This window comes from Gracilinanus agilis, chromosome 1, assembly GCF_016433145.1.
Source record: "Gracilinanus agilis isolate LMUSP501 chromosome 1, AgileGrace, whole genome shotgun sequence".
Taxonomy (NCBI): domain Eukaryota; kingdom Metazoa; phylum Chordata; class Mammalia; order Didelphimorphia; family Didelphidae; genus Gracilinanus; species Gracilinanus agilis.
In genome coordinates this window covers 448,000,408-448,023,439 of record NC_058130.1, presented here as the reverse complement: position 1 = coordinate 448,023,439, position 23,032 = coordinate 448,000,408, and the positions used below count along the sequence as shown (strand labels likewise).

Here is a 23,032-nt window from a genome sequence, read left to right as displayed (position 1 = left end):
CAGGAGCAGTCCCTTTAGCACTAATCCCATCTCTTTAGCTCTAATCCTGTCTCTCAGTGATGAGGCAATAGAAGAGTTTAGGGGACCCTAATCCCATCTCTTCATTGAAACACTACCAATCAAGATTGTTTTACCTTTATATGGAAATGGTTTATTCCAGGTGGTGCAGTAGATAGGGCACTGGGTCTAGAGTGAGGAAGATTCATCTTTCTGAGTTCAAAATTGCCTTCAGAAAATGACTAGCTGTATGACCCTAAGCAAGTCACTTTGTCCTGTTTAACCTTCATTTCCTCATCTATAAAATGGCTGAAGAAGGGAAGAACAAGCCATTCCAGGATCTTGACCCTAGAAGAGGTCAAGAAGAGTGGAATATGACTGAACAACAAAATATGAGCTGCTCACTCTTTGAGTTTCTGTTTGCTAATAACCTCTTTTTGTCTCATTCTCTTGAGTGTGCCTTCATTGACAACCAAGATTTCTTTTAACAACTCACTTGATAAGACATTTCAAAGTGGAAAATACAAAAGAAAAAAGAACATAAGTAAATATAAGTAAAAATAAAATGAGATTTTTAGAAATGTGTTGTTTCTGAAAGCAATGTGATTACTTGAAATATTTCTAGGTGGTGCAGTGCAATATTAAGATTGCAGGTAGGGATGCCTAAGTCCAAACCAGCCTCAGAAACATACTAGCTATGTGACCTTGGGCAAGTCACTTGTTGCCTAACTTAGTTTTCTCATCTGTAAAATGGGAGGATAACATCTGCAACCCAGGGTTATTTTTAGGATAAAATTGAATAATATTTATAAAACTCCTTGCATATCTATGCCAGCTATTAGATATATATATATATTAGATAGTACATATTATTATTTTGTAGGATCAAATTCCTAAGTACACAGTGGACAATATGCATTATTTAAGTGAAAGTTGATATGTGAAAATATTCCATACCCTAGAACAGCTGTTATGCTTCTCTTACAGAATTTCATCCTTTAAATATGAGCATATGAATGCCTGCTATAAATCTCAATTTACATTCCAACACTTCAAAACAAATTGCCAACTAAGCTCAATGACAAACTCAGTAAGTAGAAGCCACATTAGGACCATCCTTTGGTATGAGGAACTGTTGCCATCCATTTGATTCTGAACATACTTTTATTTCAAATCATCACCACAGAGAAACAATCAAAGGATCATACTACTTCTTAAGAACATCTCGGGCAACAAAACCATTACGTTCACTTTCTCAATTCAATAACTAATAACCCTTATAAACAAGCCAATTAGCATTATGGTTATGATACACCCTTCAGAGACTCCCAAGAACCTCAAAAAGGGACCAAAGTGGCCTATTTGTTTCTTGCTTAGTTCAACCATTTCCATGACTAACCTTTACAAAAGCTAGTCTCCTAACAGATGCCACATTTCTAAAAAGAAACAAATGGTTGACTCTTCTAAAGCTGGTACATTTACAAATTCCATCCACTGAGATTTTGAATTTCTTTCAAAGAGCAGAGTTGTGAGAATGGATTTAATTTTACTTAATTGATGGGAAAGATCCATTCAAAGTACCTTCATACAGACATACCTCCATCCCCATATATGTATACACATATAAATAAGCACATGTGATTATAATTCCAAAAATCTTTTATTTGTGGATTTAGGATGACTTTGGGAATGTTGACATCCAGCCAATAAGAAAACCATTCTATCCAGAACAGAAAGAATTGCATAATGTAATGAGTTTTTATCTCTTTATAAAGTCAATTTAGAGGACAAGGGAGGTTTATTTCTTCTCAATTCTTTCAAATAGGATCAATAAATATATTTAAACATAATTGTTACAGATGGGGCCCTTTAACCCAGACAGAAAGGAGGAAAAAGTGTTTCATAAGCTTGAAGTGTGAATATGGAAAGATGTTTCCCAGATGAATGTTTATTTATCTCGATGGATATATAAAACTGCCCAAATCCAATTTCCAAGCAAGCGGATATAAATGAAACAAAACAACATAATTTTCAATAAACAATTGACAGCAGGATTTTAAATTAAGTCAACGCTGGCCTTGTGTTTCACATTGAAGTCTGACAATGTTTTGCTGTCAGTCAACAAGGTTTGGAACTCACAGTCTTGATCCTCATTTCCTTTTTCCTGAAATATAGATGTTAAACAATATTTTCTCTACTTCATACATTCCCCCAATAACATTATGGAAACTCAGGACCACAAAATCTTAAAGCTAGAGAACAAAATATGGCTGATAGAGAGTTAAAATAGCATTTGATTTTTGATCAGAGGGCACCAGTTGAATTTTCAAGTCTTACTTTCTGTAACTCTATAGCCTTGGAGATGTCAAATAAACAATGAGCTTCAGTGTTCCCATCTGCAAGATGAGAATAAAAATAATTGTACACCCAACTACACAGGTTTCTTTTGAAGATCACGTAAGTTTATATGTATAGGAAAATATTTTTCAGTTATATTGACTTCTAGGTGGCTAGACTGCCTGGCCTGGAGTCAGGAGGGCCTGAGTTCAAATTCGGCCTCTGAATTTCCTAGACATGTAACCCTAGGTAAGTCACCTGACTTCTGATTTCCTGGCAAAAAGGATCCATTGGATCCACTGTAGTAGGAAAAGGTAAACCACTCCAGTATCCTTGCCAAGAAAAGTCCATGGATAGCTATGGTCCATGGGAGTCACAAAGAGAAGGACATGACTGAACAAAAACATTTTGGCTATAGTTTTTGTCATCATCCTTTTACTTAAGTATTTATTGAACTCTGTGAGCAAGATTGCTCTTCATTTATGAACAAGAAATTGTAATTTGAGAAATGAATAAATATACAAGAATATAAAATAGAAAACATAAAGCTAAAGCTGAAAATATGAAGAATAGAATGAGTGAAAGGACCATGGTTTTGCCTTTGTAACCTCAGTGCTTATCATGGTCCCTGGAATAAAATAGGACCTTAATAAATGTTTAATGATGGACTGCCTGACAATAGAACATAACCCAAAATAGTAAAATAAAGGAAGAAATCAAATCAGCAATAAAAATATCAAGCAAACAAAATTCCAGATGAAATTAAAAGTAAGAAGTAAATTAAATTTTTACAATTATCAGAAGAGGATTCTGACAATACAACACACTGGGAAATATTACAGAGAATCTGAAAAAATCTCTGGATAAAACTAAAAACAAGGCTAATAAATATGGTAGCAAGAATGATGGATATGCCTTCAAAATACAAAAACAAGACCAGAAATTAAATCAAGTAGAACAGGATAGGGGAGTAAGACAGATGGATATGATATGCTTTAAGGATAGGTCATGGATAACAAACTTCAGAACTACTTGCATTGCAGAAAAAAATTTTACAATTGAAACTGATCACTATAGATACAGAATTTGTACAATAAAACTACCAAAAGCTTTTAAAAATAGATAGAAAAATGTCACAGAACCCAAACAAGCAGAATTACAAAAATAAACTCATTCAAAAGCATCATTATGAAAAAACCAAAACTATGAAAATTCCAATTCAATTAAATATGCATGTATTAAGCACTTAACTATGTGGGGAACACTGAGTCAATTGTTAGGTATACAGATATAATAGGAAAATAATTCTACTCTCATAGAGTTTACCATCTATTAGGAAAAGAAAAAAGAAAGCCATCAGAGGGATGAAAATATTATTTACCACCATCTCTAATCTAAAAGCATTTTGACAAAATCTAAAACAAGCTGGGATGTGAGACATCTATAAAATTTAAAACCATAGGATGTATCCTCAGAAGCAATCTACTACCCCCAAATTAAGCATTATTTTCTGTAAGATATATCTCCCTTCCCATCTCTTCTCCCTCTTTCCCCACTTCTCTCCCCCTTTCTTTCTCTCTCTCCCAAACAGGCTTCAAAAGGAAATTCCTAAAGTGGGATAGAACATCAGTCTCAAAAGAACCTGTGAAACTGTATTCAGCATAATAAGTTTTTAAAAAACAAGATTAAGAAATTACTCATCTTATCATAGGAAGTTAAAAGATATAATCAGATGGCTGTATGATTTGAAAAGGAAGTAGCCAGAAGTATAAGTCATTGATATCCTACATTAAATTTGAGATCTGTGAGAATCCACAATGTGTGGATTCTATGGAAAATTCAGATGAACCCCAAATGATGAAAAAATATGGAAGAATTCCCAGCTGAAACTTTTGAGGGAGTACCTATCTAAATTGGTGACTATACAGATTCACAAAATATAAGTATTGTAATGAGTGCTTAAAGAGAATGATTAGAAAAATTCTAGCATGGTACTGCCTTAATGTGTTATAGAGGTGAACTTCGGCTCTGGAAGCCAATGAAAGGGTAGCAGAAGGTCTTAAATGTTCAATCAAGTAGGAAAGTTTTTCTGTTTGTATCTAATTACTTATCTAGTTAAGTATGAAAGGTACAAAATTGGCTACCAGGTAGTAAATTATTTTTCAGTCACATTAATTCATGAAAATAGGTAATTCATCCTTTGAGGGGTCTATGATTTTAATCACCAAAGATAGTACCTAAGCCAGTGAAGGCAAATTTTCCAGAGACCAAGTGCCCAAATTGCAAACCTCATGCTGCAGGTAAGTTGCCCACTTACCCCAGACAGAGGAGGGAGGAAGCACTCCCATTGGGCTGCTGGGCAGCAGGGTGGTTGAAGTGAAAAATGTCCTCAGGCGTGGTGGAGAGGGAGAGGGGAACAGCCCCCTCTGGTACATGTGCCATAGGTTTACCAACATGGACCTAAGCTAATAAACTCACAGATTTTTGAAGTATTTAAGTAATTTAATGGTAAAATAATTGAATGATACATATATACACAAGTACACATGTATATGTATGTGTATACATACATATATGTATATGCATATAATAAGTTCCTACAGATACCTTGATATGAGTAATCTCTGGAAGGGAGACAGGAAATGAATATTTATATAACCCCTATGAGGTGACAAGCATTGTGCTAAGCATTTTGTAATTTTCTCTTTTAATTCCTACAACAACTCTGAGAGCTGAGTACTGGTATAACTTTATTTTATAGCTGTGGAAACTGAAACAAAAAGAAATTTAGTAAATTGCCCAGAATCACACAATTTCTAAATGCTTAAAACCATATTTGAACTCACATCTTCCTGATTAGTCCAGTACTATCCACTGTGCCACTTAGTTGCCAGGTTAAAGCTCAAAAGGATCTGAATTTCATAAAAAACTAAGAATAACAACAAAAATTATATTTATTCTCAGTATCCCATGTTTATAGATATAGAACATGAAAAGAGCTCTGAAACCATGTCATTTGATTACCTTTTTTTTTATAAGATGAAGACCTTCAGGCCTAGTAAGATTCAATGACTTGCCAAGATATTAAATATCAGAAATGAGATCTAGAGCCAACACTCTTTCCAGTATTGGAAAGTAAGTATCTTAAAACAAACAAACAAAAACTACATTCTGGAAAAGTAGAAGGTAAACCAAAAAATAGGGTACCTGCTCATTGGATAAGCAGGATAAAATATGAAAGAAAGAAGATACAGTTATTCATAGCTGACCCCACTTCTATTTGTTCTGCCAAGGAGCCTGTTCTTTGAACAGGAAAGAGTAGAAAAAAATATTGCTACTACAGAGTTGATATCCAAATAAATAGGAAGACAGTAAAAAAGCACCTAGATGCAGTTGATGAGTCTGTCAGCTGACTTAAAACAAATTCATCCTAGTGTACTGAAGGAGTTTCCAGATTGATTATTGAATTACTCTGATCACTGAAAGATGGTAAGTAATGGACTAAATAGCACAAATCTAAGGAAAGCAGGGAAATACTGTCCCAATTTGTTTTTAAGTAAGGATAATGAAATCTGTAAACTTTGCCAATGAACTTGAATTAAATCACTAGCTCTTCTCTGGAATATATTATTAAGAGGGTAGATTCCTGAACTAACTATACCACAGCCAGTAAGTGGATAGGGCCAAGGAAGGCAGGGAATGACCAGTCCCGAGGTCAGTTATTATGTAGCTTAAATGCATCTTTTTGGCTGAGTCCACACTAACTGAGCTTGTCACAAGCTCACAATGAATTTATATAAATGCATACTTGGATTAAAAATAAATCAAATTCATAAGAAAAAAGATAATAGATACCTAACTAAATAGTAGTTATTGTTTTTAGTTTTTTCAGTCAGATCTTAACCTTTCTTATCCCCATTTGGAGTTTTCCTGGCAAAGATGCAGGAATAGCTTGCCATTTCTTTCTCCATCTTATTTTACAAATAAAACAACTGAGGAAAATGGGATTGACTTGCTTTAGGGTCGGTCATATAGCTAGCAAGTATCTGAGGCTGGATTTGAACTCAGTAATTAATTTTAAAAGTTTTAACTGAATAGATAGCATATAACCGTGTAATATTATAGACTAAAAAAAGTCATTGTAATGTTGAGTTGTATTGAGAAACAGTTTCTGGGAAGGAGGAGCTGATGACTCCACAGCAAACAAACTGTTCTGATCAAACCACACTTCAATATTGTTTTCAGTTTGGAATATTATATTTTAGGTGGAACATTGCCAATTTGGAGATCATATAGAGCAGAACAACTAGGAGGTGAAAATGAGGACTGATTGTCAGAAAAGAGGATGGCTTAGTTGAATGAAAAACCAAAAACATGGCAAGCAGAATATGAGGCTGGTTGATGGCTATCTTCAAGTATATGAAGTACTATCATGTGGGAAATGAATTAGTTTGTTGTGCTTGGCAAGGGTGGGGGAATACAAGAAGGAATGGAAAGAAGTAGCGAAGAAAGTATAGACTTGATAAAAAAAAAATGTCAATTAGAACTCTCCTACTGTGAGTTGGATTATTCTATGAGGAAGTATATTCCTTTTATTGATGGTTTCATGCTAAGTTTGAATGGGTAGAGGTATAGGATGGCCAGTGAAGGTCTCTCCAGGTCTTATCTTTTATTTTTCTTCAAATCTATAATATGGTTGGGAGAGTGATGAAAATTAACCTTGGTCAGGTCTAACATGATTTCTTTCATCTAAATGGGTAAGGATTTTGGAATCTTAGGATCAGATGTGAACTTCCCCACCATCCGGAAGGTATCAGGGAGGGAATGGAAAACATTAGCTCACCTCCTCATTAGATACTCACCAATTAGAGATGTTTTGGGCTATATACAGGAGGACTAAATAATGAATTTCCAACATTGTATTTAAATAATTTGAGATGCTGAATTAATGTGTCTTTGATCAATGAGAGAGATCAAAGACTGATTAATTTATTGATTATTGCTAGTCTAATCATTAAATTCATTTTTCTTACCTTGAACCCAGTTTTTTAGAATTTTTACTTGTCACAGAAAACAAACAAAAAATAATGAATAAGAAATTATTGAGTTTAAGAAAATGTTCACTTAGTTGGATTAAACATCTATATGTATATATATATATAATATGTGCATATTTTAAAATGTAACTGGAAAAGGAAAAATATGTTTTGATTTACACATGAAACAGCAAATGTGAATTATTTTGGTCATAAAATTTAGTAAAGAATTACTTTTTAAATGACATAGTTATCAACTGCATTATGAAAAAACCAAAAATTAACAATAATAATACAGTCCAAATTATTGATATATATGGAAAATTCAAAATAATTTATTTAAATATATTTGGCTGAAATAAGCAACTATATCCACATTAACAGATTATTTCAAAATAATAGCAATACTAATGTTAAATATCAGAACATATGACATATTGCTCAAGCATTTGTTAAAGACAAATTTATAGCAATGAAAGTTCCTTTTTAATTTGACTGCATCTGTGTAGGGAGCTCTCAGTGAACAAACTCCCTCTATCAATCCAAATAAACAACTATTCTATAATTTATAGGCTTACAAATTACCTAGGGAACTGAGAGGTATAGAGATTTTCCAAAGGTCACATGGCCTTTATGTGCTAGACATGATATGATGCACAGATCTTTAGTTTGCCATCTACTATGCCAAACTTATTTCTCTTAAATACATATATTTTTAATAAGAAAGAAAAGCTAACCAATTTCGACCTCTAAGTGAATCATAAAATGAACAAAACAATCTACCTCCAAATCGGAAAAGAGCAGCTTGTCAAAATCAGGGTGGAATCATTAAAAAAAAATTAATAGAATGAAGAGTAGTACTTTTTGAGGAAGTAATCTGATAAAAATAAGCAAGTTTTAAAATTTTTTATAAAATAATAATTTTAAAAGAGAGAAAACATTATTAAAATTAAAAATGAGAAATAAGAAAGTAAATCAAAATAAGTTAGGAGAATCATTAGAAATTTCTAAATATATAGAAAAGAAGTTTTATACCCAATTCTTTCTATGGAAGAAAAGAAGATTCTGATCCCCAAACATGGTCAAGATTAGGATCTAAATGAAAACCTAAAGGAAAAGGATACTCTCCAAATCTGTATTCTCCAAAAACTGAGTAGAGCTCTGACATCAGTTACATGGGTATTCCTTCAATAATATAGATGATTATCCATTCAGGCCTGCCCACACTGTTTGATGCTTGTCCATGTCCTGACAAAAGTTCCACAAAGCGACTATACCAAATGTACTTGGGGCTTTCTTCAAGATCTTGATGCAGGAAGGATATCAATAAGCATGTAAGCTTTCCATATCACATGACCAACTGGGAACTAAGCAAACACATACAAAAACTACATGAAGATAATTTAAAAGTAATTTTTGGCAAATAAAAAGAAATAACCAATTGGCTAGTTCAAGCTGATATTGGAGGGTAAAATTAATCCTTCTCAAAGCAATTGACAGATTGAAATCCTCATTTAAATACCAATAGACTTTATTATATGACTAGTAAATATCAATTTAAAGTAGAAAAACAAAATGTAAGAATGGCAACAGAAATTATAAAGAAAAATGATGAAAAGGAAACATACCTTTTTGGTTGCAAAATATATTACAAAGTGGTAATTATCAAAATATATTATAAGAAAAATTGAAAAACAAACATAGATACATTCAAACAAATGTGTGAATACATCTGCATATCATTGGATAAAGAATCTCAAAATGGAACCAAATATTCAAATCAAATATTAACCACAATTCAGAATTTAAAACTGGATTAAAGAAGAAAATAAATAGGGAGAATTATGAAAGTGTATGTTTTAAGATCTGAAAAAAATCTACTTCATAAGTAAAAGGCTGATGGGAAATGGGTAGAGAGTTGATTACCTGACAAATATCTTACAGGTTTAGTGGACTACAAGCTAATTAAATAAATAGTTGCATTGAAGAAAGCGACTTCAGTCTTGGGCTTCAAGAAGAAAGCCCATATTGTGGCATCCCCAAATAGGGAGGTGATAGAGAGCTCCACTATACTCTGCCTTGATCATACTACATCTGGAGTTTTGTAACTACTTCTGGGTGCCACATTTTAGGAAGGAAATTGATGAGTTGGAGACTCTCCAGAGGGGAGATGACCAGGATGATAAAGGGCCTCAAGTGCAGGCCATATGATAACTGGATAAAGAAACAGAATCTTAGCCTTGAAAAGAAAAAAGACTTAAAAGAAAGTAATAGCTGTCTTCAGTTATTTAAATGGAAAAGGGATTTGTTTTACTTGAACCTAGGGAGCAGAGAACGAGGAGATATGGACAGAAATGGTAGTGGAAAATGGAGGCATGATGGAAAGAGAAACAGCTTCAGAATTAGGGTTATCTTGCAGAGGCTATGACGGGAGGTGGTAGGGTTCCCCTTACTACAACTCTTCAAACAAAGGCTGGATGGCTGCTTTTCATTTAAGGGTTGTATAAGACAACATCCAAAGTCCCTTCTGGTCTCATGTTTTTCTGTAATATACTTTTGTGTATTTTAATCTAGGATTTATTTCATATGTGGAAGAATACAGTAAAAGCAACATGATATCATGATTATTAATCAAATATCTGACAGTTTTTGATAAATGAAGACTAAGAAGACAATTCCATAACTTTTTTTTTAACCTTCTGTCTTTGAATCAGTACTGTGTATTGGTTCCAAGGCAAAAGAGCAGTAAAAAGTAGGCAATGAGGATTAAGTGACTTGTCCACAGTAGCACAACTACTTCATGTTTGAACCCAAGAATCTTTTTTCTAAAGGCACAGCTATTAATCTACTGAGCCCCAGTTCCATAACTCTTTATACTTCGTTATTTGTTTTGTGAAACTCATCTCACTATTATCTTCAGGGATCAAACTAGGAAAAGGAATAATATTCTGTTTAAATGCACAAGTATAATAGACATCTAAAAACTATGTTTTTTTACTTAGACATGAATATTAATCTAATTTTCAGAACATCCATGAAGTGAATGAGGCACCATGGTGGATAAAATACTAGGCCTGAAGCAAAGAAGACCTGAGTTCAATTTTGGCCTCAGATACTCAGCAGCTATGTGACCTTGGGCAAGTCATTTAACCTCAATCTGCCTCTGTTTCTTCATCTATAAAATAGGGATGATAATAGTACCTTCCTTGCATGGTTGTTGTATGGACCAAATAAGATATTATTTGTAAAGCACTCAGAACAGTATTTAGCAATCTAGTAAGTATTCTGTAAATATTAACAATATCATATTTTCTTTATTTGCTGCTGAGGCTTCTAATTTTTACATTGATTATTTCAAATTGCAAAACTGAAAAAATGATGAAATCCTTATAAGGCTACAATCATTTTTCAATGAAGGCATGTATATTAGCTTTTGCATTTACTGATAAGTTAGATTAATGGTTTTTGTTGATTTTTACATTCATTAAAGTACTGAGTTTTCAAGTTCTTTACCTTAGTGGTCTGTGATTTAATGTCTTATCAGCATGTGTTCCTTTAAGTAAAGGAAAGAGCACTGATGTAGGATTGTAGAGATCTTAATTAAAATCCCAGTTCTGTTACTATTTGACCTTGGGAAAGTCAATTCATCTCTCTTGGCTCAGTTTCCTTAATTATAAACTAAGTGGTTTCTTCTACCTCTAACGGTCAAAGCCTCCCTTCTTTTAAACTCTTGCTTATTTTTTCCTTCTTTTCCCATCTATCTCATTCATTTTCTCCAGTTCTCCCTATGAAACTTCCCAGGCATGCTCCACAGGTTCTGGATCAATTGCTTTGTTCATATCACCATATTGGGAACTAGTACTTGGTACTTTTCTCAGGGCATACAGTTGAAGAATTGCTCCTATATAATAATACATATGGAAGTAGAAGAAATAGGGCTTTTCAAGGGGGGAAACACAATTATCTAAGGACCTCTGTTCACCTCAAACAGTTGAGCCAAATTAAATATTTATTTCAGTGGTGTGATTAATTCACTTAAAAGGGTCAAACTGATTGTATGGAATTTTGTTCCAACCTACCCAAACAAGCCTGACCATCTATAAATCAATTATCAAGGATAAGGAAAATTTCTGAAGTTTTTATTGGAGATCTTAATTCTTTTATTTTCCACTGCTACATCTGCTCAAAAAATGCAGTAAAGGAATTTACCACAGAAAGGGTAGCAAACAAAAAAAAATGTTATAATAACATTTCTACACAATGTTCAAGCCTTCTAAAGTTACAATTATGAGTTCATGCAGTGTTAACAACTGGTTTTCATTTCGTTCCATTTTATGAATTTAAATAGGGATTGATAGAATGAGCGCATCTAATACTTAGTCTAAATCAGGGCCATCTTTCCAGAATACTCTCTGTTTCTATTTGAAGGTTATATATAATTGCTCTTATTTATATAGTGGTTCAAGAGGTTCAGAAGACTATACAAGTATTATCCTTTGTGATTATATATAAAATGCAGACTATATTTAATTACAGAAGAAAAATTTGGAGTCAGTTAATTATTCAACAAGTTAGATTTAGTCAATCATAGATTTCAGGGTAGAACAAACTTTTGAGCCCATTGAATACAATCCTATCATTTCACAGTTATGTAAACTGAGGTAAAGAAAAGCATCTCACTGTTAGAGTAATAATTCTCTAATTTAATAATTGGCCTTTGAGAGTTGTTGTGGCTGAAATAAATAACATTCTCCAAGCAAATATATATCTTGAGGAGTGACTGAGGATAAATAGATTGACATAATATCTATAATAGATAAAACTATGAGGGAAATAGGAGAGGAAAGGAGAAGGGAGTTGAGAGGAAAGACTCGATGGTTGATATAGAGAGACAATTCCTAGACCTCCACTGATATAAGTATAGTTATATAGTTTTATAGTCACCATCCCTTGACCCATGTTTGAAGCTTCTGTACTCTAATAGTACACATGTGCTTGGTTTGTATAGTCAATGGTCACCCTGACCCCATAAGAAGTGTCATATATGAATTTTAGTGGATATAGTAGAAGCTTAATAAGTCTTCATAATACTCAACTTTGAAAGTTTCCAACCTGACACTTTCAAGTGCACACACTGGATTACAGATATAGGAAAAACCAAGAAATGCTCTGATCTTTACTTCTTCAAGATCCAAGAAGAGAGACAATACATACACACATACAGACATAGGGGTGTGTTTAAGTGATACTAATTACATAAAACTCTACACACAGATACAAAGCCAGATTCTGATTCTTAATATACCATATCAGATGCTTCAGCCAGAATGCAGAGCAGGGAATGCCAAGTAGCTCCCTTCACACTCAGGTAGTTGATGATAATTAGGTGGCACAGTAAACAGTGTGCCTGGACTGAAGTCAAGAAGATTTGAATTCAAATCCAGCTTCAGACACTTAATAATAGCTGTGTGATTCTGGGCAAGTCACTCAACCCTTTTTTGACTCAGTTTCCTCATCTGTAAAATAAACTGGAGAAGGAAATGGCAAACCACACCAGAATCTTTGTCAAGAAAACCCAAATGGGGTCACAAAATTCCTGACAATGACTGAACAACAACAGCTGATGCCATATGTAACTTCCAAATGGAAAAAAGAAAATAGACTTCTTGTATTTTTATATATAAAATGAGTATTTTATATGCATATATTTAATATATATTGGATGATTTGATAAATCCAGACTGTAAGAAAGTTTTATTTTAATAGCTTTCAATAAATTTATTGCTGAAGCCTGGGATTTTATTTCCATAGTAGTAACTGATATTTGCACTAAAAATCATGATATTTATTCAAACACATTTGGAGTTGTTCGGAGAGTAGATTAAAATTTACCAAAATAAGTTGGCAAAGTTCAGTATATAAATATCAATCAAATATGACAATGTGCATTTTATAAATAAATCAAGTTCTGATTTTTCTAAAATTCCCAAGGACATGTTCATAGAGAGCTTATATACATTATGCACTTGAATCTCTTTTTCCTACTTAGTAGATTTTTTCCTTCATTAAAGAACCTCTGTCACTCAACCTTCAATTATTGCTCATTATTTTATTTTATTGGTACAGCATTCTGCTCTGAAAATGTCAGAATCTTTTTTCCAAAGGCTCTAACAAAATTAGCCAAACAAGTTGCTTAGAATTCAATTTTTAAAAATATTAACTATCCATTTAACTCTAAAATAACAGCATCTTTTTTCTTAAGTGAAAGACAACTAAGCATTTGGAAAGATTCCTTTGCAACCCAGGGACAAAATCAGTGGCCAGAAGAGTACTAGAGTAGAATCAAAATGGACAGCATTGAATCACATGAATGAACCTTTATGCAGTTCAGCCTTATCCTTGGTAAATATGACATCCTTTATGATCACCAAAAGTCAATATTTCAAAATAAGATTGAACCCAATTAACTTATTTGATTTTTTAAATAAAGAACCTATATTATCTAATTCAGCCTGATTCAGAAGAAAGAACCACAGATTTGGAGTCAGGGACCCTGGGTTCAAATATCAGCTTTGTTATTTGCTTAATGCACATCCTCAAGCCAATTATCATTTCTGAGCTTCAGCCCCTTCATCTGGTAAATGAAAAACCTCACTAGATGATTTCTAAGGTCCCTTCCACCTCAAAACCTATTAGCCCATGATTCCATTGGCATAATTATAAATGGCACTCTCTTTGGCTTCTATTTTCATTTGGAAGAAAATGGATATGGAAAACTTTGGGGAAATTTCTTTGAGGAAAGTTATCTCCATCCTGCTTTTCACTTAATAGTCTTGTTTTGCTATTTTACATTCACAAGATCTTTTTTCTTTTAAAATGTGATGACAGTGTTGAAATCCTCACCTGTGTAAATCAGTCAGAAAGTCTTTTATAAATGTGGTTAATGCTATTAACACTGGTTAATTAAAGAGAAAAAAATCCTATAGCTAAAAAGGGAGAGGTCCTAATCAGTTCAGTGCTTCTTAGAAAGTAGGGGATGTCCCCATGATGTTGATTATTTGAGCATATGAAATGATTACTATTGTTATTCAATGTCAGTACAAAGTATACTTTTTTTTAAAAATTTTAAACCCCCAACTTCTGTGTATTGACTAATAGGTGGAAGATTGGTAAGGGTAGGCAATGGGGGTCAAGTGACTTGCCCAGGGTCACACAGCTGGGAAGTGTCTGAGGCCGGATTTGAACCTAGGACCTCCTGTCTCTAGGCCTGGCTCTCAATCCACTGAGCTACCCAGCTGCCCCCTAAAGTATACTTTTAATGTATAAAAGACTTTCAGATAAGTCTGTTTGGAGAGAGAATCAGAGAGATGAGAGACAGAAGAAAGAAAGACAGACAGAGAAACCAAGAGACAGAAAATAATTGCCTAATATCCTTATCAAGTAACATTAATTTAACTTTCTTAACTTACATACACATACTAATACGCAGTTATCCTAGTCAACAATTAAAAAAAAGATTCATGACAATCAGTGAAGAACAAAGAGTAAGAAAAAGTAGAAAAGAAGAAAATTTAAACATATAGTAGAAAAATTAAAATTTCCTAATACTTGCAGTTAGCCCAAAGTATAGTTAATTGCCAGGAGAAGTAATGGATTAACTCTTGCTTGAGATTTTTAAGCAAAGTCTGGATGATAAGATGAGAAAGGTTTTAGAGGAGACCCTTATTCAATTATAGATTTGACAAGATACATTATGAGATTCCTTCCAACCCTGAAATTATTCACTTTAAGACAAAAATTAAAGCTAGATGTACATGAACTAGAAAATAGATTAATTTTAATTTTCTTTCTGATTTCTATCAGAATAAAACCATTAATGAGAGGCAAATAATAAGGAAAAGCATGAGAGGTAAATGATGAAGAAAAGTAGTTAAGCCAGAGTTGTAATGACCTTGTGAGATAACTATCAAGCATATTTGTTTAATATATGTATTCAACCTGGTGTTCAGAAATATTCCCATTTTGTAGTTCAAAGAAATGCAAATACCTTCACATATTCATGCAGCTATGCTCAAATAAAGCTTATTTTCTAGAGCCTTTAATATCTGCCTTTCTTCCTAAATTTCTTAAATCTGTTAATGGCACCATCATTCTTGCAATCACTCAGTCTTAAAAACATGAGCCTCTTTGATTCTTTCCCCACATGCTATCAGCTGCCAAAGCTGAATAGTTCTATGTATTCTCTCATCTGTCTCCTTTTTCACTTATATTGATTAACACCATCCTAGTTGAAGCCCCTGGCCTTTTTCTCCTTCAACAAACTATCCTTCACAGAGTCACCAAAGCAACCATTCTAAAGCACAGATCTTCAATATGAGGGGCCCACCATTTCCTAATAAATGAAGTACAAATTCCTCATCCTGGCACTCAAGGTTATCAAAAATATGAGTCCAACCCTACAGATTTATTTTAAATAATTGTCTTTAGTCCTCACTGCAATCCAGCTAAAATTGAACATCTACTATTATCCTACTCATCCCAATCTCTCTTGCCTCCATCAATTTTGCATGCTATCTCCAATGCCTAGTGGCAGGGGATATGTTTGAACTCATCCATGTACAGATAAGCACAAATATACACACTTTTAAAATTTCTTTTCATCTTTAAGTACCTTTAACTTTTTCATCATTTCACCATACAAGGTAACATATTCTTTTTTATAGGTCATTCTTTTGTCCCAATCTAAAAGTGATCCTTTTCTTTCTAAAATTTTGCATATCTTTTTTGCTTGATTTTTCCAATGTAGTTTTATTCCAACTAATATTAAAGTTTTCTGTGTTCAGGTCTCTTCAGCAGAAACTATGTAGTTATACTATTTCTTGCCCAGTACATAGCACACAGTTCCTTATGTACTCTATTTAAAAATGTTTATTGAATTAAATTGAATCATTGAATTATTGGCATAAAATGGCTTATTTTATTGGTGTAAAATGATGCCACAGTATGATCTTAGGAAAGTTATTTCTACTCTAGAGGTAACAATTTCTTCATCTCCTAAAGTGATCTTTAAGATCCCTATGATTCAGTGGTTCTACTACACACTTAGCATGAGTAGGATGTTCCCCTCGAACTGATTTCCTAGTTATCACAAGGGCATTATGTTCATCCATAAATACTCTCTCTTCTGTTTATTACTTTTTTTCCAACCACACCCATCTATGATGACTTCATAGGTTAATGATACAGTCTGTGTCCTTGAAATGGAAATCCAACCCATGATCCTGTCCTCCATAATAGATCTCTGTCTTCTAGAAGTATCAATTCCATTTGCAACAAGCTATGTATATGCTGCATTCTTACTTCAGACCTACATTAGCAAAATAAACAAAACAATGAATCCATTAGCAAACTTGGGGGGAAACAACCCATCTGTAGGAACTCAGGCATGAAAGACAACAGAACTGATTCCCACTTGTGCTATGATGCTTTATTGATTAGGGTCCATTGATTTTGAATGATTGCACATAGAGTTCTTCCAATGACCCTTGATCTATCTGAAGACACCTGATATTTTCTGAAGACATTCACATCCCCTCTAAATAAGGATAAAACTAGGAGAAAAGCCTCCTTAAAAGAATTTAATAATAAATAATAATGATACATAGTAGAGGGGAGGTGGGAAATACACTCATACTCTAGTGGTAGAGTTGAGAAATGATCCAACTATTCTGGAGAGAATTTGAAATCATGCCCAAAGGGCCATGAAATTGTGCACACTCTTTGACCCAGCAATACTATTACTAGGTCTGTATCCCAAAGAGATCAAAGAAAGGAGTAAAGGACCTGATTGCACAAAATATTTATAGTAGGTTGTTTTTTTTTTTGTTTTTTTTTTTTTTTTGTGGTGGCAAGGAATAGGAAACTCAGGGCATGTTCATTAATTGGGGAATAGCTAAAGAAGTTGTAGTAGATGAGTGTAATGGAATGCTATTGTGCCAAGAAAAATGATGAATAGAATGATTGCAGAAAAAAATGTAAAGATTTATGTGAACTGACACAAAGTAAAGCGAACAGAACAGGGACAATGTTGTACATAGTAATTGCAATACTGTATGAGGATCAACTGCAAATGACTTAACTATTACTAGCAATGCAAAGAATCAAGACAACTCCAAGGAACTCATGATGAAAAATGTTGTCCACTACCATAGAAGAAACTGATAGAAGTCTGAATTCAGATCTGTAAGAGAGAGATAGAGAGACAGAGAGAGAGAGGTAGGAGCTTTTGCAATTGCAAAAAATTGCAAAAAGAAACAAACCCTCTCTTACAGATCAAAGCATGATATTCTTCATTTCATTTCTTTCATGAATTTTTCTTTTATTGGTAATATTTGTTTTCTTTCACAACATAATGAAAATGGAAATATGTATTGCATGAAGTTCATATATAATTACTTGCTGCCTTTGGAAGTAGGGAGGAGAGGTGGAAGGACACAATTTAGATTGCAGGTTGTCAGAAAACAGATGTTAAAAAAAGTCTTTACATGTAATTGGGAAAATATAAAAAATATTACTGAAGAAAAAAAGATATAATAGTCAAATGATATTTCCTTTTAAATGGCTAAAAGGACAAAGGAATTGAAGAAAAATGAGATAATTATGAATACACTCCTCCATTCATTTGATACCCACTATTTGTTCTTAAGGAAAAAAATCAGAACAATTGATCATATGTATATATAGAATATTCCTAACCTAGATATAATATTTTAAGATTTACAAAGCATTATATATATACATATATATGTGTATGTGTGTGTGTAGTTTTATAAATAAAAAAAAAACAGGCAGAGAGAGTATAAATGATTTGCCCAGGACTATTTCCTTAAAGAAGCTTCTAAGGCGAAATTGGAACTCATGTCTCCTCTCTCCTAGTCTAGCTCCTTGGTACAAAATATCAACCATCTTCTACACAGAAATATCTGGTGTGTATCTATATGGAAGATGTGAGGAAAAACCCTAGTTATAGAGTAGCAAAAGGGAATAGCCAAAGGTGGAAATAAATGGCACCAAACATAGTTTTGTGTCTGATTTCATTTGAATTTCGCATTTCTTCCTTCACTTTATTCTCTGATATTTCATGAAGAACAGATAATACTGTTCTGTAAACTAGCTGAAAGTTAGTTTAGGAAGTACGCACTGTAGGATTCAAAACAAAGGAATCAATACTGGTCCTTCTGAAGGAGAAGCAATTTCTTATACCTGCTAAAATGGTAAAATTTATAAAGATGAACTTTTGTTTTTTCTTAAAGAAATGTAGTCTGACTACTCAGATATCCTTACTATGGAGATCTTAATGGACTTATCCCTTCTCCTAATTCAACCAGACTCTTTCTATCTGGAGGAGAGAAGATATTTCTTCCTTTATTCCTTCAGATAGAAAGAGGAAGAAGAAAGAGGAAGAAAATGAGGAGGAGAAGGAACAACTGTGCCAGATCCTCTTTGGCCAACAAAATATCAACACATTTAATTTTATTTATAATAAAAAAATAACTCATTTAAGAATTGAAATAAATACTAAATGGCTGTTCTATTATTCAGAACTGACTTTCTTACATGAATTTATGTTGTAGTATAAAGAACTGATGAAATCAGGATTACATATTGGATTATTTTATTCTTCATTCTTGCTCTAGAGTCTCTTAATAAACTCATTATTAACCTTTCATTTGCTCTCTGCTCCAAGGTTTGAACATCTCCAATATATCAGCCTTTACCAATGACCCGACTTGAAGAATTCAAATATTCTCTTCTTGGAGGGATTGTCATATTCCTCCCACTTAATACAGATCTGGAACAGAAAGAATTTGCTTTTTTTTTTTTTAAACCTGTGATTTCATTGGCATAAGGAGTTCCGGGTAAAAGAATTTCTTCTACCAATGCAGATCAGCATCTGCTCTGTAATTTTAAGAGGCTGAGTGACTTGCCCAGAGTCATACAATCAGAATGTAGCAGAGGATGACTTGAACCCAGATCTGATTTGTCTTAATACAACTTAAATAGTATTGTGCTCTGGGAAACTGAAAATAAGTGGCCTTTATTTCATATTGTACCAAAAATGTAGAAAGAAAGTGTAGGAAGCCAAAATTTGCTTTTTTCCAAGAAAAACAGGTAGAATAAAAGGTTGAAAATCCTCTTATTCTTTTGTATCTTTGGACTCATAACAGATAATAATCACAGATTTTTGAAAAATGGGATGTTATCTTGTGATTCTAGTCTAATCCATTTGGAGATGAGGAAACTGAGATTCAAGTAAAGTGGCTTACCTACCACTATGTCAATCATATAGGTAAGAAGTCTTTTTTTTTTTTCATTGCCAAGTCAGTACTAAAACAGATATTTTCAGTCTCCCAATGTATAGTTTACATTTTAAACTCAAAAATTTTTTTTTGAAAAAGAGATGTAAAAGAGCATGACTTTTGCTGCTGGTAGGCTGGATACTTTAAGGAGTTTTTTGTTTTTTTTTTCTTTTTGTGGAAGAGATGAGTTAGTTTCTCTCTCTCTCTCTTTCTCTCTCTCTCTCTCTTTCTCTCTGTGTGTGTAAGTGAAAGCTCTGTCAAATGCTAAGTAGGTTGTATCATTATAATAATTTAAAAAATAAACTACATATTACATAACTCTATAATCATTATTTCTATTTCTCTACCTCTCTAGTCATAGCCTGTCAATATGATATTTCTGTACAAAAAGGGTTGATAAAACTAAATATAATGTATTTGAACAGCCAAAAACCAGAATTGCCTCTTGAAGATCTCATTGGTTTCCTTTAACCAGTGGAGCACAAAAAGGGGTTTTGCCTATAAAATCTACACAATGTATCTAAATCTGATCCCAGTAAAATTTCACTTTAGCTGAAGTGAAAATGCAGAGGTAGCATTTACGGATAACAGCTGGAGAACATTAGTTCCCTGTCTCTCTCTTTTTTTTTTCTCCCCAGGGTTGAAAACTCTGCTGTTCAGACAGGAAGCAGTCATATACCACACACTGTATGATAGGAGAATTCTGGGATACAAGAACAAGTTGCGGAGGATGGGGAGGAGTGCAGAGGAGTTTCATTAAAGAACTTACAACTCACTAGTTTTATCTACCTCTTTTCTTACTTTTTACACTTCAGTGATGATATTCAAATATAGTGTTAATGTTCTTTCTTCTCTCAAACTTAAGTTATGGAAAACTTTAAAATTTATTAATGGTAAGAAAATGCACGTTCATTTATTTTTATAAAAAAGATTATCCGGTATAGCCCAAACACTCCAAGGTTTATTTACTAACTTTCCCCAACTATTTAGTCTCCAGGAAGGCAATTTTGAACCTCTTTTTTAAAAAAAAAAATAGTCTCAAGTGACTCTCCAAGGGGGAAAGAAGACCTTCTCTTTTAAAGTCACTCAGGTGAAAAACAAATGAAAACACATTTTTTTTAAAAAAAGAAAGTAATATGAGAAAATTGTTTCTTGGATATTTGAAAGATAAAAGCTTGCAATTAGAGGTAGTCCTGAGTATGGGTTAAATTGCAAATCTCCAAGCTTGTTGAGAAGCAAAGTAGCATACATACATACATACACACCTCAAACATACATTCTCTGCAGCTCCAGTGAAAGAGAACTACCATCCTCCTAGTTACATGCTTCAGTACGCCTGCAAGTTGGTGTGCACTCAGTCTCAGTTTGTAATGGGCTCTCCTATCAGAAGGGGATGATGTGAAACTGACCTGCTTTGGCGGGCCAAATTTACCAGAGGCAGACCTAAGAGGCCTTTGAAAGTTTGTAAACATACCCCGCACACAAAATGAGGAGGGGATGCTTGTTGTTCATCTCTCATATGACTAGCATTCATTTGTTAAGGAGAAAGGGAAAAAACAAAAACCTCACATCCATCCTCTGTTAAGTAGAGGAGGAGTTTTAAGTTTAACCCGATTTGCAAGTTTCCACTTGACAGGCAATATTTCTATGCAATCTCCATCCCTCCATAACAGATGGTCCGTTGCCAGTCCAGTCCTGAGAGAGCAGACAAAACATTCACACATTCTTCCTTTCACAGCACTGATAGTTGTTCTTTTTCTTTCTTTTTTTTTTTTTTAAGCGATCAGGATAAGGGGCAGTTAAAAGAGAATGGAAACTTAACTTTCCCTTCAAAACTTTACCACTACAAAAGAGTTCCGTGGGCTGGTCCACAGAGACTTGGGAAATTTTCACTACGTTCTTAAAAAATAAACAACAACAAAAGGCATAACGTCAAGGAATAGGGCATCATTTGCTGCCTGGGCAAAGCAGGAGGTAACCAGAGAGTTCAGAAACAGAGCAGAAATAAAACTTCATAAATTCTAATGACAATGACAATCCAGGAAGTGCCTTAAGAAAAACCCGCTGTGACAGCTGTAAAGGTATGAATCATAAAAGAAGGGAGGAATTCCTCTGGGAACTTAACTAATTGCGCCCCCCTTTCCCCCTCAGTATTTTCCCCCCTTTTTCCCTGGTAAAGGGGAAAAGGTAACATTCCCGAGTCCTTTATATAGCGAGCCAATTTAAAGTGAAAAAGGGCTGAACTTTCCATTCTGAGAAGGGAAGGGGAGGAAAAGAATAAGCAGGGAGGGGGAGAGAAGAGAGAGACAGAGGAGGCGGAGTGAGCTCAATTCCTGTACAGTTAGTAGATGGATTAATCTCACTCACCCTCACTGCCGTACTGTTTGCCATTGTTCGCTCCCATCCTGCAGGCTTCATACTCTCCTTCTCCCCATACACACCATGTCTAACCAGCCAAGACGGGGTTCTTAGGCAACTAGGGGTTGAGGAAAGCGGGCAAGTGAACCCTCCTATCCCGAACGATTACTTTGACATACTTCAGAACCCCTAAACAAGGACCATCTCTGGGAGGGCAATGCACCTCCCCCTCACACACACACCCCAGGTTCTCCAGCTGGACTTGCTCTTTTCTTTGCTTTTTTCTTTCTTTCTTTTTTTTTTCTCCTTTCTATTTTTTGCAAGAAAGGTAACCCGAGGGGCCGCAGCTCCACTTAATAATCCAAAGGCAGGGTCAGGCAGCGGTACTAGAGGAATCTGTAGGTGCAGCTTCCAGCATCCCAGGACTAGGCAGACAAGGACATCCCTTTAGGGCTTCAGAGGGCGAAGAGAGGAAGAGCTGACGAGCTCCTTCTGTCCCAGCGCTCTCAATGCACTTCTTCCTAAGGGAAAGTGCTGCTGCAAGCCACTTGTTGCTGGTTCCCAGAGAGGAGACCCACGGCCCTACGCTGCTCTCCAGTGGCTAAGACTTTTGTTAGCACCAGGCGCCTCCTCTCTTTCTGTGTCAATCACAGGGAGCCCGGACAAGGAGGGTGGCTGGAGGAGGGAGCTGAGCCTGCAGAGGCAGCCTTTTAAAGGAGCCGCGCGCTTTTAGCTCCCCGCTTTGGCTTGGAGCTTGGGCCCCTTCAACCTTTTCCAGACTTACCGCCACCTTGAAGACCTCGCAGTCTTTTGGAGGAAGAGGTATTCTGACTAATTTTTTATTTTATTATTATTTTGTGGTCTCGACTACTTGGTTGTACAAGAAGTTTTTACAAGAGTATTTAAAATATCACACACCTATGTCTATAATGAGTATATTATGTC

At 34.4% G+C, this 23,032-nt stretch overlaps 1 protein-coding gene across 1 annotated transcript in view; it reads right to left on the bottom strand.

Annotated features, from left to right (window-relative positions):
• Window positions 1-22,709, bottom strand: part of FBXL7 (F-box and leucine rich repeat protein 7) — a 427,394-nt gene extending 404,685 nt beyond the window's left edge. Inside the window, exon 1 of the mRNA XM_044665534.1 lies at window positions 22,097-22,709. Within this exon, the coding sequence (XP_044521469.1) occupies window positions 22,097-22,133 (37 nt within the window). The 5' untranslated portion in view covers window positions 22,134-22,709. The remainder of the gene's footprint in view (window positions 1-22,096) is intronic.
• Window positions 22,710-23,032: the final 323 nt, after the last annotated feature.